We start from the raw sequence: 15,793 nt of genomic DNA, 5'->3' as shown, positions 1-15,793 counted from the left end.
TTGTTAAGTCTAAAACCTCTCAGTGTTTCATCGATTCCCTCCCCACTGGAAGACTCTGATTGGCTCTTCTAGGTCACATGCTCATCTCTGTGCCAATCCCAGGGTGGTGTGTGCTGATTGGCCAGCCTTGATCAGGTGTCCAGCCCTGAAGTGGGAGTGATTGGTGTCCATGGCCGCTTGCTCCAAGAGAATCATGCAGAATTGGAACTGTGTCAATTCCCAAATGACAGAGATTGGAGCAGTTGGCTGAGGTCACTTTCACATCTGTCAGTCTATAGCTTTATGGAAATGCCACAAAAAAATTTGAGATTTTTCAAGTAATTTAAACCTTATAGGTATGTCTGTATACAGTTAATTGAGATTTTTTAAGGTTCAAGTCATAGTGCCATAGACAGGTACTTTAGACAGGACTCCTTTGGTGGCAAATGACAATTTATCTTAGTCTGGGCTGGTTTATGCAAAAAATGGAATTTTTTAGTTTGTGCAATTAAATAGTATAGGGGTGGCACAGGTGAGGTACAAAGTGCTAACTGACCCACCTTTTTTTCTTTCTTAGAGACAGGATCTCATTATATTGCCCAGGCTGGTCTCAAACCCCTGGGCTCAAGCAATCCTGCTTCAGCCTTCTAAATTGCTGGGATTACAGGCGTGAGCCACCATGCCTGCTTTTGACCAACCTATTATCAATACATTTTGTTCTTTCAGTAATAGCACCATGCCCCAATGGACGATATATTCTCCATTCTCCCTTGGAGCCAGGTGTGGCCATGTGACAAAATATTGGTCCATAGGATGAAAGAGAAAGAGATGCTTGAAACCTCTGCATCACATTTTTATTGGGAAGCTGGTTTTCCTACATGCTCCCTCTTTCCCTTTTCTGGGAAGTGATAGTCACTAGATTCAAGGATGGAAGCTACATCCTGAGGTGCCGGAGTTGACCCCAAGTTTGAATCTCTGGAAGACCTTATGGGATGATGCTTCCTACTTGCCCAGGGCAAACTGTCCCTGCTGGATTGTTACATGAAAAATAAATATACTTTTTATCCAACTTAAGTTATTGCCTTGGTCTCATTGTTACAACAGTTTCATATCTACTTAAGTAATAGTAATATTTTCTTGGGATGCTGGATGAGGGGATTCTAACAGTGTCATCAGGATTTGCTTTGTTCTCTTTTCTTTATTTCTCGGTTCTGTTTTGTGTGTGCAGCCTTCACTCAGCCCTGCCCTGAAGGGTCATGACGTGTGCCAGTAGCTCCTGGCCAAATTCCATTGCAGCCAGAGGGTCAGTCTTTGTCCCAGTGTCCAGCCAAAGTAACCCAATTAACTCTTTTATTAAATTTCAGCATATTATGGGGATACAAATGTTAAGGTTATATATATTGCCCTTGGCCCTCCCCCTTGAGTCAGAGCTTCAAGCGTGTCCATCCCCCAGATGGTGCGCATCTCACTCATTATGTATGTATATACCCACCCCCCTGCCCCCTCCCACCTGCCCGACACCCTATAAATGTTATTCCCATATGTCCACTTAGGTTTTAATCAGTAAAATCAATTTGCTGGTGGTGCTTATTTTTCCATTCTTGGGATACTTCACTTAGTAGAATGGGTTCCAGCTCTATCCAGGAAAACACAAGAGGTGCTATATCACCGTTGTTTCTTATAGCTGAGTAGTACTCCATGGTATACATATACCACATTTTATTAATCAACTCATGTACTGATGGGCACTTCAGTTGTTTCCAGTTAACTCTTAGTTGGCCAGCTTAGGTCATGGCCTCATGCTGGAAGGACTCACAAATTGTCCAAAGAAAGGCAATGTATGGGTCTGTGCACCTGTGCTGGGAGCAGGGGATAAGTATACTCAGAGTGAAAATGGCAACCACTATTGGGAGAAGGGAGTCTGGCTGCTGAGGAAGCAAACAGAAGTGTATACTACAAATAAGTTCTAAGTGTCAAAAATTGAATTAAAAACACAGGCTGAAATAATTTTTTTTTGTCAAACGTATTTCTGGTGAAACTAAATTGTGTGTGACTATATGTCTGTTTGGCAGCATATAGTTGTGCAAGTTGTGCACTGTGCAACTCTATAAGCACTGCTTACATTGTTTATCTCCGTGAATGGATCTTTTCTCTTTCTGCCATGGTTGCATCTTGCACAATTTAGACAAGTGTAATCACGGTATATCCCAGTCTGTATATTTTGTGTGCATATCAACTTAATTTCAATAAACATACAAATAAAACCATATACTGGATTCACTGTTGCAATTATTAATAAAAAAAATCACTGTTGCCTCACATTTAATTTGATGTTTTCTAGTTTGAGTCTAGTTTCCTCAGTTCTAGCTTAATTGTTTATGGATGTTGATTATAGACAATATTAATGATCAAGGGATGGATTTCTCAGCGTCAGTTTTTTCAGCAATTATTTCTGTTATCTTGGACCACTCACTTCAAGCTCCTAATGCCTTGATTTCTTCATTCTTTGTTTCTATGATACTGTAGATTTGGTCTACAAATGATGTATTAGACAAATGCCTTCCATGGACACCTCTATTTCATGGCAACCATGGACAGTATTTTTTTTGTTGTTGTTCTAAACCTTCAGCAAGAGCTCTCAAAATGATTTTACCATTTCATTCTCTTTTGGTGAGAGATTTAAAATTAAAATACCATTTTCCATAGAATGGCAACATGAAGACAGAGCAGATGGTTTACTCTATAGCAAAAAGACTTCTCCCTGCCAAAATATTTGCTTTTTGATTGTCCCAATTTAGTCTCAGTTCTCCTATGACACATTCTTAGGGGATTTTCTTCTTTAACTAGCACCCATCAAGCCAAGGTGACTAAAAGCTAATGTTCTCAGAAGATTCATAAAATCTTAGACTTGAAAGACCTTCGGATATCATCAGGTCAAAGAATCCACTAGTAAATGAATCTTCTTCTCAGCAGCTCTGACCAAAGATCACCCAGCCTTGGTTTGATCCCCTCCAGTGAACAAGAACTGTCAAATATCTGTTATCCTCTTTGCCTTTTGTACATAGTGCAAATGATTAGAAAGATCTCCCCTGGAAACTAGCAGCCTTCCTCTCTGAGACACCTGCTCTTCAGAAGAGGTGTCGGAGGGTATTTACAAACAGAGCTGGGCACCACATACACCTCTCTCAGATGGATCCTAGCTAAGACAGCAGCCAGCTGCAGGACCTGGGGCGAGTCCCAGGGGCCTAACTCGTCTGGGCTTCAGTCTGTAAAACGTGGAAGCTAGTACCTAACTCATCATTACCTTAACAAGAATAGCACAATGCCTAGCAGGCTGGTGCTCAATGAATGTTAGCAATTATCAACTCCAGTGAGCTTCAGTTGGGTAACGCACTCAGGGGCAGGTGAGTGTGAAATCCGACCCCCTTTTAATCTTATTTCGTAGGCAGTATCCCATAATGGTTATGAGAGTGAGCTCTGTTGCCAGACTATGGAGGTTTAAATGTGGGCCTGGCATTTACCTAAGGGGGCACTTACCTGAAACAGTGCAGGGAGTTTAAATGAGTTAATCCATGCAAAGGGCTCAGAACAGTGCCTGGCACCTGGGTAGCCATTTTGACCACCACTGAGCATCTCCTGCGCTCTTCCTCTGGGTCGGGCTTTGGGGAAACACGAAGTGCTGGAGCCAAGCCTTAGCCCCTAGGAAACTTACAGGGGCGAAAAAAGACGGGCTCAAAGGAGGAAACGTGACACTTGATACCACAGAGGGCCAGGTCCCCAATGCCAAGGAAACCCAAGGAAGCTCTTGGCTTGGGCTATGACAATATCCCTCTCGCCCTCTCGGCACAGGCCAAGGTCAAGGCACGCGCGGCAACGCCAGCTCCCCAGACACACACCCATCAGCCCTTCTCCGGGAAGCACGGGGCGAAGGGAGAGACGGAGTGGGCGGCGGTTGGAAGAAAGTGAAATTTCCTCTCCTGCTAAAACCAGCCACGGGAGCCGGCAGACAGGAGGCTCATCTCGCAGGCGGGCGGCGGGGCGCGGGGGCGGGCGGGGCGCGGGGTGGCGCGGGGCAGCGGGCGGGGGCGGTGGGCGGGAGACCAGGCCGGGCGGTGGGGGCGCTCCGAGCGCGGCCGCTCGCGGGTGGCCGCAGCCCGGCGCTGGGACCCGCACGGCTCCTCCTCCCGGCCCCCACCTCTTCCTCCTCCTTCCTCCTCCTCCTCCTCCTCCTCCTCTTCCTCCTCCTCCCGGCCCCGGGAAGAGGCAGGGCTGGATCCCCTGGCAGGCGCGCTCCTCCTCCTGGCGGGCCCGCTGCGGAGTCAGCTGACGCCGGCGCTCCAGCCTCGCCTCCCCGCGCCGCTGTCCGCGCTCCCCCGAAGTGGCTGCGAGCCGGCCGCCCACTTTCGGGGTTCCGGGGCACAGGGAAAGTGATGCGCGCCTTCTGAAGCCTCCCCGAGCCACAGCCGAAGCAGCGTCACCTCTCCAACTTTCTCCCCCGACTCCTTCTCTTGACCCTGCCTGCCCTCGACCCCCGCCAAAGCCACTTAGGGTGCGCGCGCCTGGGCGAGGGGGGTCGCCGGCCGCCGGGGATGGCTTCCAATTTTAATGACATAGTGAAGCAAGGCTACGTGAGGATCCGGAGCAGGCGCCTCGGGGTGAGTATCGATCCTCTCCTCCCCGCCGCTCGCCAGCTCGCCGGCTTTCTCCTCCGCCGGCTCCCGGAGGGCGCGGGGGATGCGGGCTGCGCGCCGCGCTCCCCGCCGGCCCCACGTCGCCCGCGGCGGCCGCGCGAGGCCGGCGTCTAGGTCTGTCATGCATCTATCTTTATCTCTCGGATGACTTGGCTGTCCGATGGTGGCCGCGTGCTGGGCTGCGGTGGCCGCTGGAGCCCATCTCCTCGAAATAAATATTTCTCGGTAGCCATGGGAGTCGGAGCCGGGAGCCGGGAGGGGGCGCGCAGCCCGCAGGGTGGCCCCGGGCCCCTCTCGTCCCACTCGCCGCCGACTTAACTTTTCCCGGGGACGCCTCGGCCGGTTGCAGAATAGGACACACGTCCTCGGTGTGAGCGAGGTCGGTGACCCTCTGACCCCAGGGAGAGATTTCTGCCAAGCGGAAGGTCTCTTCGGGCTCGCGGTCCTGGACAGGGAGCCGCCCCTGTCCCAGGTGCTGGCAAGGGCGGTGCGGGCTGGCCTCTGGCCGGGGCCAACTTCGGGGAGATGCCCCAACCTGAATTTTGGCTCGTCCTCAACCTGGGCGGTGGATGTCTGTTGCCGAAATGCACACTGGAGCCCCGCTGGGAGATTATCGAGCGTGGGACGTGATACGTGGCGTAGAGCAAGTGCTCCTTAAATAGGTTCCGAGAGAAAGAGTGAATGGACCTGAGGGTAGGTGAGGACAGGTACCCACACAGGCTGGCTCCTTTCTGAAAACTCCCTGTCCTGTGCCCTGTCTCTCTTGACTCTTCGCCAGGGAGCCCGTGAGAGAGAAACCATCCTTCCTCTCTCTGCGTCCCAGTGATGGGGAAGGAATTCTTGAGTTGGGGGGCAGATCCTGGAAATTTTTTTTGTTTTTAGTTTCAACCTGGGTACCTCATTTCTGTTTGCCTTGTGTTAAATTTTGTTGCTGTTTGAGTTAATCCTGTGCGTTTGGGCCAGAGATGGGGGGTGAGCTGGGGGTGGGGGTGGGGGAGGAAAGTATACTTCCTGAAATAGTAGTACTTTCCTGAAATAATAGTACTCTCAGGAACGATGTAGAATGGCCCTGTTGAGGGTGAGTGATAAATTGAATGTCTTTCTCTACAAATGCGTGACATTTGGCATCTTTCTCTTAAGCGGTGTTTGGAGTTTTTTTTTTTTTATGTGGCAGATACTTTTACTGAAAATTGAAGAGAAATTTCACAGTAGTAAACTGGGCCAGGGAGGAAAGTCTGGTGGGGAGAAACATCTGTAATTATTATAAAACCTTTGCCTCATTCGTTTGGTTTCTTTCTTTCCTTCTTCCTCCCTCCCTCCCTCCCTCCCTTCCTTCCTTCTTCCCTCCCTCCCTTCCTCCCCCCCTCTTTCTTTCTTCTTCCTTTTTTCCTGCTGGTTACCATGTTTTAGCAATTATGTCCTATAATATTGTGAATATATAAATATATAATTAGGGAGAAATGTAACAGAACTAACCATATCTATCAGCCCTGCCAAAGTTTCCTTGGTTTTCTTTTCTGCTATGCAAATGTTCTCTCAGCAAGAACAATCATTGTTGGAGTACTTAACTGAGTAACTCCCATGTAAAGGACAAAAAGTAAAATAATAGGAACTTTATTTATTTATTTTTTGAGTCTGAGTCCAGCTCTGTCCCTCCATGCTAAAGAGCAATGGCATCATCATAGCTCACTGCAACCTCCAACTCAAGCGATCCTCCAGCCTCAAGCTCCTGAGTAGCTGGGATTACAAGAGAGCACCACCAAGCCTGGCTAATTTTTTCTGGTTTTGGTAGAGATGGGGTCTCACTGTTGCTCAGGCTGGTCTGGAACTCCTGACTTCAAGGGGATCCTCCCACCTCAGCCTCCTAGAGTGCTAGGAGTACAGGCATGAGCCACTGCACCTGGCTGGAAACTTTATATTTTTGATAAGCTTATAGGCTGGCCAAGTATTGTAATTTTAAAGGGAACATTAAAAACACCATTCTAATTTAGATTTACTCCATCATGTCAATTGAGGGAATTGGTAAGAGGCTTCCATTGTGAGTTAGAGAGCATTCCAATAGGAAGAAGACATGCATTATTAATGCACAAAATATGAATTATTCATAGGATCAGAGTTTATGCCAAATTGTGACACATGGTAATTTATTTGAAAGACTGGTTACCATCACTCTCCAGTTTGTGGTAATGGAGATTATTTTTTTATATTATTACAATTAACATAATATAGTTCCTATGGGTGTGCCAGCATTTAAGGACAGATATTTGAAACCAAATGAATGGAAATATAGTTTAGTTTGCATTTGTTTCCTATTTTACAGTATTTTGGATGCCAGTGAGCAGTACACTTTCTCAAGATGTAGTCATTTTGTCTGTGTTAACACTCAGCGTTTTGAATATCCATTGAATTAAGGTTATTACTCTTGGAGAGAAAAAGTCAAAAATATGATCAAATAAATCTGGTCTTTGTGTTAGCATTGGTTTTTATCACCCGTTAATTTTTTAAAATGGCTTTATGATGTAATTTACAGAGAAGGCTGATTACATAGTTTTCAGAACACAGTATAAATTGAAGTTTTAATGGAGGGTTCAAGTAATGGTGAAAGATGCTGTAGGAAAATGGCATGTGGACCCTCTGTCCGAAGTAAGGAATGTGAGTAGTATTAATCTAGGCTGCATATAGCCTAGAACAGCATGCGCCATGTGTACTCTAAGAACATGGGCAAGTCTCAAGGAGAGGTGGGACGTTGTGTCTGGCTCAGAGTAGGCTCGCAGTAAGTGCGTGTTGAAATATGCATTGAACTATACAGTGAATGCATGAGCTCACAATTCATAGCCCTCTTTAGGAACTAATCCAACAGTGGTTTTATTAATGGAATCCAGACAAGTGTCTGTGGATTATAACCATGTTTGGAAGGGTTTATAATTAAATACAAAAACAACATTTCATGGTAAGCAGCTGTCGTGTAAAGGAATGCTCCCTCAGGTTTGGAAAAAGAGAAGAGAACAAATTTTGCTTCTCTTACTTATTGGCCCTATGACCCCTGACCTTTCTTGGGCTCCTTTTTCTGTTCTGTACAATGAACACTATTTAATGATGTTTTGGGAGCATTAAATGTTTGTGAAAATGCAATGAAAGTGCAGAGCACTGATTTTTAATTGTATTATTTTATTTAATATAATCAAGGATGAGTTAGGATTGGTAGAAGGATACAGGGATTATCAATTTCCTTATCTTTCTATCTAGAAGTATCCAAAGGCATGAATGCTTTTGCAGCTCTAGATTTTTTCATTGAATGAAGCTTTTATAAATGTTACATGTATGTGTGTGTATGCATATATACATACACACACATATAATTTTTTTAATGAGGCAGGAAACATTCTCTTTTTTTTTTTTTTTTTTAAGAGATGGGATCTCCCAAGTAGCTGGAACTGGGACAGGAAACATTTTAAGAACGTTCCCATTCAAATGGGTCATAGAGAAGTGGCCACCTTTAGTTGAAATCCTAAACAGTTTAAGTGATTAAGCAATCAAATATGTATAACCCCACTCTTTTCTTTGAACATCAAAAAGCTTAATGAAATTTGAATCATTTAACTCAGAAGTTTCAGTATCTTCACATCTGCATTCTCCAGCTCAATCTCCATTGGTTCGTGGAGGTCGTGGGCTGTGCCCCGGGTTCAGTATTTGTTCAGGAATGTTGATGTTACTATTTGGGGGGCTGGGGCGGGAGGGGAGCAGATGTCTATAATTATCTGACTAGTCCACAGAATGCACTGAAAATTTCTTAGGCGAGTGGCAAATCAGATGATTTGCACATCTTTAACCTGCTGAATGTGTGACTTCGATGGCATTGTATGATGATTCTAACTTGGTTTCTTTACTTGCAAAGGAGAGACTTTTCCAGTCAATAGTTGCCAAGACTTGTCTGTAATACAAGCTTCAGAGCTTAAACTCAGACCTATTTTATCTATCTACACACAATCTGTCAGTTACTTGCCTTTAAATACCATTTCTGTGCTTTCATCTACCAACGACTGCTTATCAGCTTGGACCTCTTTTTAGAACTCCACTCTGACATGTTCTCCTGTCTGCCCCACATCTCCACTTGGGCGTCTGTTAGATGTCTCAAACTTAATGCATCCAAACCTTTGATTGTTTCAACCACACCTACTTCCCCTATAGTCTTCTCCATCTCAGCCACTAGAGGTCCCTAAATTTTGGTTGCTCGGGTAAAAATCAAATAAGCAAGCAAGCAGACAAACTTTGGCGCCATTTCTTTCTTCCCTCCTCATCTGTCACTCTCACAGTGAATCTGTCAGATCTTGTGGGCTCTGTCTTTGACATGTATCTAGACCCTCTCACACTGTCTGCTGGCCCAAGCCCCGCTCATCTCCTCCCTGGAATATTGCAGTGACTTCCTCATTTGTCTCCCTGACCCTACCCCTGCTCCCCTTCATCCATTCTCCATACAGCAGCCGCGGTGTTGCTTTGGAAATGTAAGACAGACCATATAGCCTGGCTGCGGAAACCACCAGTGGCTTTCCTTATGCTGAGGAGCAAAAGCCTTGGAGTGGCCACGTGGCCCTCTGACTCGGACCCTCTTCTCTTTCTGCTCCTCTGCTGGGAATGCTGTTTCCCCAGCTGTCTCCTCTGGGCTTGCTCGCCCACCTCTTTCCTCCAATGCCACCTTCTCAGCAAGGCCTTTCTGACCACCCTATTTTATTTCTCTCCCCCCTTTCCTTTATCCCGTCCGTTTTTTCGTTGTAGGCGAATTACCCCTGGCATATTGGTCTGGGTGTTTTACTTGTTTGTTTATAGCCTGTGTTCCCCAAAGCGCACGTGAGGCTCCAAGAGCTGGGATTTCTCTCTCTCCTTTGATCATCACTGCACCCCAGTGCCCAGCACAGTGCCGGGCACAAACTGGGCACTCGATGAAGACTTGTTGAATGAATGAATGAATGAATGAATGACTCCCTCCCTGTGTAGTGGTTTAAGAGCATAGGCTCTGACATGAGACTGCATTAAGATCCCAAATCAATGTCTGGCAATGTGACTTCTGGTGAGTTATTTAATATTTATAAGCCTCAGTCTTCTGTAAAAATATAGACACTCTTAATACTCACCTAATAGATGGATCATTGTAAAGGGCTTGACGCAGTAAAAACCCAATTAATGTTTATTACTGCTCTCACTCCTCCTAGCGCAATTGTAGGATGAGGACACTTAAACAGGTGTTATTTTCACTACTCCTACTGCAATTGCTCTTATCCTCCAAGAATTTGCTGCTTAGTTAGAAAAAAACACCTTAATATCTATGAAATAATGTACAAGCACAAATATTGCTTGGCATTGATGCTAAGTATAGGAGGAATGTCCACCTTTATAAGACTTTTCATGATCCTTGCACAGATGACAAAGATATTGAGTAAGGAGAAAAGTGTATATCCATGCAACTTCAGTTTGAGTGAACTCACTGGACTAGGAAGTATTTCTGTTAATTTGGGGGAATTTTTTTGGTAGTAGAGAATAGATTTAACAATGGACCAGTTAATGGCCAGATTTGAGAAAAAAATATTTCCTAACCTTTTTGTTTTCCAGTTTCACGTGACCTAGTATACCAGAAAGGCTTTACTATTTCATTTAGGGTTTTTAGATTTAGATATTCAGGAATCTAGGCATTTTATGGCACCATGACAAAGTCATAATTTTAATATTAAAATCAGAGAAATAGTTATTTCATACACTATCGTTACATAAATACGTGTGTACACATGTGTACACATACATGCATGTACAAATACATGCAACCTTTTGGTAAGATACATGAAGTACTGTTTTTCTTCCTCAAGAAAAAGAAGCTTTAGGATAACTTTTCCAGTAATGAAATTTATGGCCAGACAGACTGCGTCTACACACGGTCCAGTCAAGATGGCATGATATTTCTGCTCCATTAGAATCAGCTTCACTGACGTGGTTGCCATGTCATAAGGGCTTTCCAGCTGGCATTCAGTCATCTTCCTCTGATTGTCAATGTGCATGATATGATTAATTATGCATAAAGTCAGACGTTAGATCATCATCCCCAAAATTGATTTCAGCAAAGAATGGCCAATTTGGTGACTTTGCATGTAAATGGACAACAAATCAGTGATATGATGATTTCCCCCACATCTGCCAATTTCTTTTTATAATCATATTTACTAGAAGACTAGAAACATTTATTTTTTTTTAAGCAGCTTTGTAATTTGGGGGGAATTGTTGTTTTTGGTATTTTGAGAATTTTGTTTTCATTGGGAATGCATTTCCTTTTGTTTATTTTATCATTCATCAAATATTTTTTGGGTGCCTACTAGTGTTAAGCTTAATGTACTCCATCTTCAATAAGGCAATATCATCACCATCCTCAAGTAATCGACAGTCTACTTTTTTTAGACTTGTGTTGTTAACAGGAGATTAATGTATTCACTATAGTTAAGACGGAACTAGTCTGAGTAACGGGTCAAATATTGAAGTGAAAAGATACCTGCAGCTATCTCTCTATTTCCTCCCCCTCTTTTTTTGGTGAAATGAGGAAGGACACATTTGATTTTCCTCTTACTCTAGGAATTTGATGCTAGTGTGTTGGAAATAAAAATCTTTGGCACTCCTAAGCCAGGAAGAGATTATGATGCCTCCCTCTTGCAGCCCCCTTTTCCTGTGAAATTCAAAATAAAATTGTGAGCTTAGAAATACCATGAGATATATGTGAATGTTGAAATTAAAATAACTTCTTTCTAGAATGCAAATAGCTAAATTTTGGGCATTTGGAAGCTGATTTTTGCAAAGCAGTTCGGGGGCTGTCCTTGTTTTACTAGTATTCTCAGCTTCTGAGTATGCCCTGGATTGCAGAGTACATAAAAGTTAGCTGTGTGTACTGTGTTCTTGGGTAGAGTTGTTACCCAGGCTCTGGGGATAGGATGTAGGTGACTTTGCTGAAATGATGGCTTGTAGCTTGTACAAGATTCTTCCAAGGGTTCCTCCCTGCCCCAGGCCTGCCCACTTCCCATCCTTTATACTTTCCAAAAGGTTAAGAACCACTGTCTCATTTTTTTAATTAAATTTTTTCATTTTTATATACTTGTAGGTTCACATACAGTTGTATGAAATAACACAGAAAGCTATCCCATGCCCTCTACCCAGTTTTCCTCAATAGTGACGTATTTCAAATTTGTGCAACAGTATCAAGACCAGAATGCTGACATTCACACAGACAAGATACAGAATATTCCCTCCCCACAAGGATCCTTCCTGTGTTCTTAAATAATTGCCCTTCCTGCTCTCATTCCCATAGCCCCAAACCCCTGACAGCCACTAATCTGTTTTCCATTTCTGTCATTTTGTCATTTGAGGAATGTTACCTATATGGAACCACACAGTATGAAACCTTTTGGAATTGGCTTAAAAAAAATTAAAAAGACCTCAAGATAGTTACCTGGAGATTCATTCAGGTTGTCGTGTGTGTCAGTTTGTTCTTTTTTATTGCCGAGTGGTGTCCCATGGTATGGATATACCGTAGTTTGTTTAGACAGTCACTTGTTGAGGACATCTGAATTGTGTCTAGTTTTTGGCTATTACAGATAAAGATGATACAAACATTTGTGTGTAGGTTCTTGTGTGAATATAAGTTTTCATACCTCTAGGTAAATGCCCAGGAGTGCAATTTCTGGGTGTTTAGTTTTTTTTTACAAAACCACCAAACTTCTTCACAGTAGTCGTACCATTTTACGTTCACATCAACAATGTCTGAGTGATCCAGTTTTTCTACGTCCTTGCCAGCATTTGGTGTCATCACAATTTTTTTACTTTAGCCATCCTTACAGGTGTGTAGTGATATCTTTTTATGGTTTTAATTGGCTTTCCCTACAGGGTGGTGATGCTGAGCATCTTTCTATGTTCTTGTTTGCCGTTTGTATGTCATTTCAGTAAAATGCCTGGGTTGTTTATTTTTTAACTGTTGAGTTTTGACAGTTCCTTATATATTTTAGATATAAATCCCTTTCAGATACATGATTTTCACATATTTTCTCTCAGTCTATGGCTTATCTTTTCTGTCCTCTTAACAGAGTATTTTACACATCAATTTTTAAAATTTTAATGTAGTCCAGTTTCCTACATTTTTTCCTTTTGTGAATCATGCTTTTGGTAATAATTCTTTGTTCAGCCCAATATTTTGAAGAATTTTCAAAACTTTTTTTCTAGAAGTTTTATAGTTTATATTTTTCATATAAGTCTATCATCCATTTTGAGTTAATTTTTTGTATAAGGTTTGCATTTTAAGTCAAAGTTCTTTTTTTTGCCTATAGATTTCCAATTACTCCTGCACCATTTGTTGAAAAGGTTATCTTTTCTCCATTGAACATTTTTACATGTGTGTACTCTTAGGTCCTATATTCCGTTCTGTTATTCTATACACCTTATGTATGTGCAATGATGTATCTACACATGTCTATGTTTGTAACTATACAATAAGTCTTGAAATAGGGTTGACTCATTCCTCTGAGTTTATTCTTCTCTTTAAAATCACTTTAGCTATTCTAGTTTGTTTGCATTTCCGTGTAAATTTTAGAATAATGTCATCTGTAACTATTAGAAATCTTGCTGGGATACTGTTTCATTTTAAATATGTATAAAATTGAATTGATACATTAGTCTTTTTTATTTGGGGCTCACACTTTAGTTTGGTCCCAGTTTGGCCGCTTATTAGTTCTGTAGCCTTGGGGAAGACTGCTTATTGTTTAGCTTCCTCCTATAAAAAAATGAGGATAATAATAGACTTCTTGCAAAAGATTATCAGACTCTTAATCCTGTTCCTGACTCATAGTGGAACTCAGTGAGTCACAATATTGATTTTTATTTTTTTATTGGTAAGAGGTTGAAATGATATTTGTTGTTCATTGTCTGTAAGAATCATGCACTGGTAGAAATGACTTCACTCATATCCCCGCAGAAGAAGTCTTTGGTAATTAAATACACATAGCATTGTACCTTCCTCTTGCTGTTGAGTTCAGTGATTTATGTTTATATTACTGGGTTTATTTAGGAGCCACTAATGAAACACTATCGTAGAAAATATAGAGTTAAGTATATTAGCCAAAAACGAAAGACCTTTAATTAAAGGGCTGCCCACAACATTTTTGCCTGATAATTCTGGCAGCGTTGCCCAAATGCGAGAATTATATGTCTGGAGAGACAATTTCAGGGCAGTCCACAACGTTGAATCATGAAATGAGAAAAAGTGTTACTTACTGTTCAACATAGTTGAGAGGGTTCATGGCTACGGGCCTTTTAGTAGAGAGAAAACCTGCCTTGGGTACAGCATCTTCAGGGTCACAGTATCCTGTTTCATTGTATTGACTTTATTTTGTAATAAATTTTATATTTGCTTTCAAGTGATACTGGCTTTCCATTTAAGATAAGCATGTGTGCTTCCGCTTTAAATAAGCTTATTTCTTTTAGAAAGTAAAGCAACTTAGATGATTGACCTTGTAGTGCTGTTGTCACCAAGCAGTGGCGACAGTTGCTGGGGTGGGTGGCGGGACAGGGATACAACACAGATCCAGAGGGCGGCCTAGGCAAGGCGGAAGTTTGGGAGGTGCAGTTGTACTTACTTTTTTACTGTTGTACTTACTTTTTTAAAGTAGGTTTTCTCAAACTTCTTTATTTACAGCTACCATATGGCTTTTGTTTTTTTGAGTCTCACTCTGTTGCCTGGGCTAGAGTGCCGTGGCGTCAGCCTAGCTCACATCAACCTTAAACTCCTGGGCTCAAGCCATCCTCCTGCCTCAGCCTTCCTAGTAGCTGGGACTACAGGCATGTGCCACCGTGCCGGGCTAAGTTTTTCTATATATATTTTTAGTTGGCCAATTAATTTGTTTCTATTTTTTGTAGAGACGGGGTCTCGCTCTTGCTCAGGCTGGTTTCGAACTCCTGACCTTGAGCGATCCGCCCTCCTCAGCCTCCCAGAGTGCTAGGATTACAGGCGTGAGCCACTGTGCCTGGCCTACCATATGCCTTTATTTTATACAAATACCTTAAAAATTAGGCTTTATGGAAAAAACTCTCATGTGCCCAGTATCATCCTCTTAACAAAACCTTCTGATATTACCACGTGTATGTCATCTTTCACCCCCGAAAATGTATAACCTTACCTGAAATGTGCTCACGCTCCTGTTTTGCCTTCCTGTCATACAGATATGCGATGCATACTTGAGTCATTAATAGAAAGGGAAACTAGCGTGTCTTGTGAATGACCTAACTCAAGTTAAATTAAAACACTAGTATTGAGTTCAAAGATTTTACTTAATACGTTTCAATGTCTAGGAGAGCAAATTAAACTCTTAAAATGAATTGTTTTAAATCTTAATACCATACTTTAATTCAAGAATAGAAATTTAGTTTCAAAACCTTTAAGAAATCATACTTTTTTGGATTGCTTAGCAAAATCTACTCTTCATACCAACAATTCCTCAGTCTCCAGGTTTCCACTTACCAATATGTGCAGATTTTGACTAATCTGAGCAAAAGCCACTTTTCGAGCCTGGATTGTATTCCATCAACTGTGGCCTCCAATCTAGAAGTTATCATGAAACTAACTTGGTCTTCAACACCCTTTAATTCAGATGTGAATCGTAGTGTGCAGTGAGGTTTGATAGGAGCCTGGGAACATTCCCCGGGGGTTTATCGCTTGGCGAGGTCTAAGATGGATTGTGTCTGTCTTCTCCACCCAACTGGCTGTTCTGACCTCTGATTTCTTCCTGGCTGGCTCTCTTGGTATCAGATTCCTGCCTCAGAACCACCTGCCTTGGTCACCACATTCAAAGTTGCCCTCTCTCATCCTTCTAGAACCTAATTTGTCTATGCACACAATTTTTAAAAATTAATTTTATTAATTTTGCACCATTTGCTTTTCTTCGCTCTCTGTCTGTCTGTCTGTCTCTCTCTCTCTATATATATATATTTGTTTTTATTATGTCTTCTTCCCCCAGGATGTAAGTTCTACGAGATCTGTAAGTTCTAGACTTTGACTGTTTTGTTCACTGCTGCAACCGCCACACTTAGCCCATAGTAAATGCTGAATA

At 42.6% G+C, this 15,793-nt stretch overlaps 1 protein-coding gene across 1 annotated transcript in view; it reads left to right on the top strand.

The window, feature by feature from the left end:
* Nucleotides 1-4,250: 4,250 nt before the first annotated feature.
* DOK5 (docking protein 5) overlaps nucleotides 4,251-15,793 on the top strand; it is a 151,370-nt gene continuing 139,827 nt past the window's right edge. Inside the window, exon 1 of the mRNA XM_012761184.2 lies at nucleotides 4,251-4,634. Coding sequence (XP_012616638.1) covers nucleotides 4,569-4,634 — 66 coding nt within the window. The 5' untranslated portion in view covers nucleotides 4,251-4,568. The remainder of the gene's footprint in view (nucleotides 4,635-15,793) is intronic.

Source organism: Microcebus murinus, chromosome 16, assembly GCF_040939455.1.
Source record: "Microcebus murinus isolate Inina chromosome 16, M.murinus_Inina_mat1.0, whole genome shotgun sequence".
NCBI classification, from domain to species: domain Eukaryota; kingdom Metazoa; phylum Chordata; class Mammalia; order Primates; family Cheirogaleidae; genus Microcebus; species Microcebus murinus.
The sequence above is the reverse complement of the archived record's forward strand: the minus strand, read 5'-3'. Positions and strand labels throughout refer to the sequence as shown.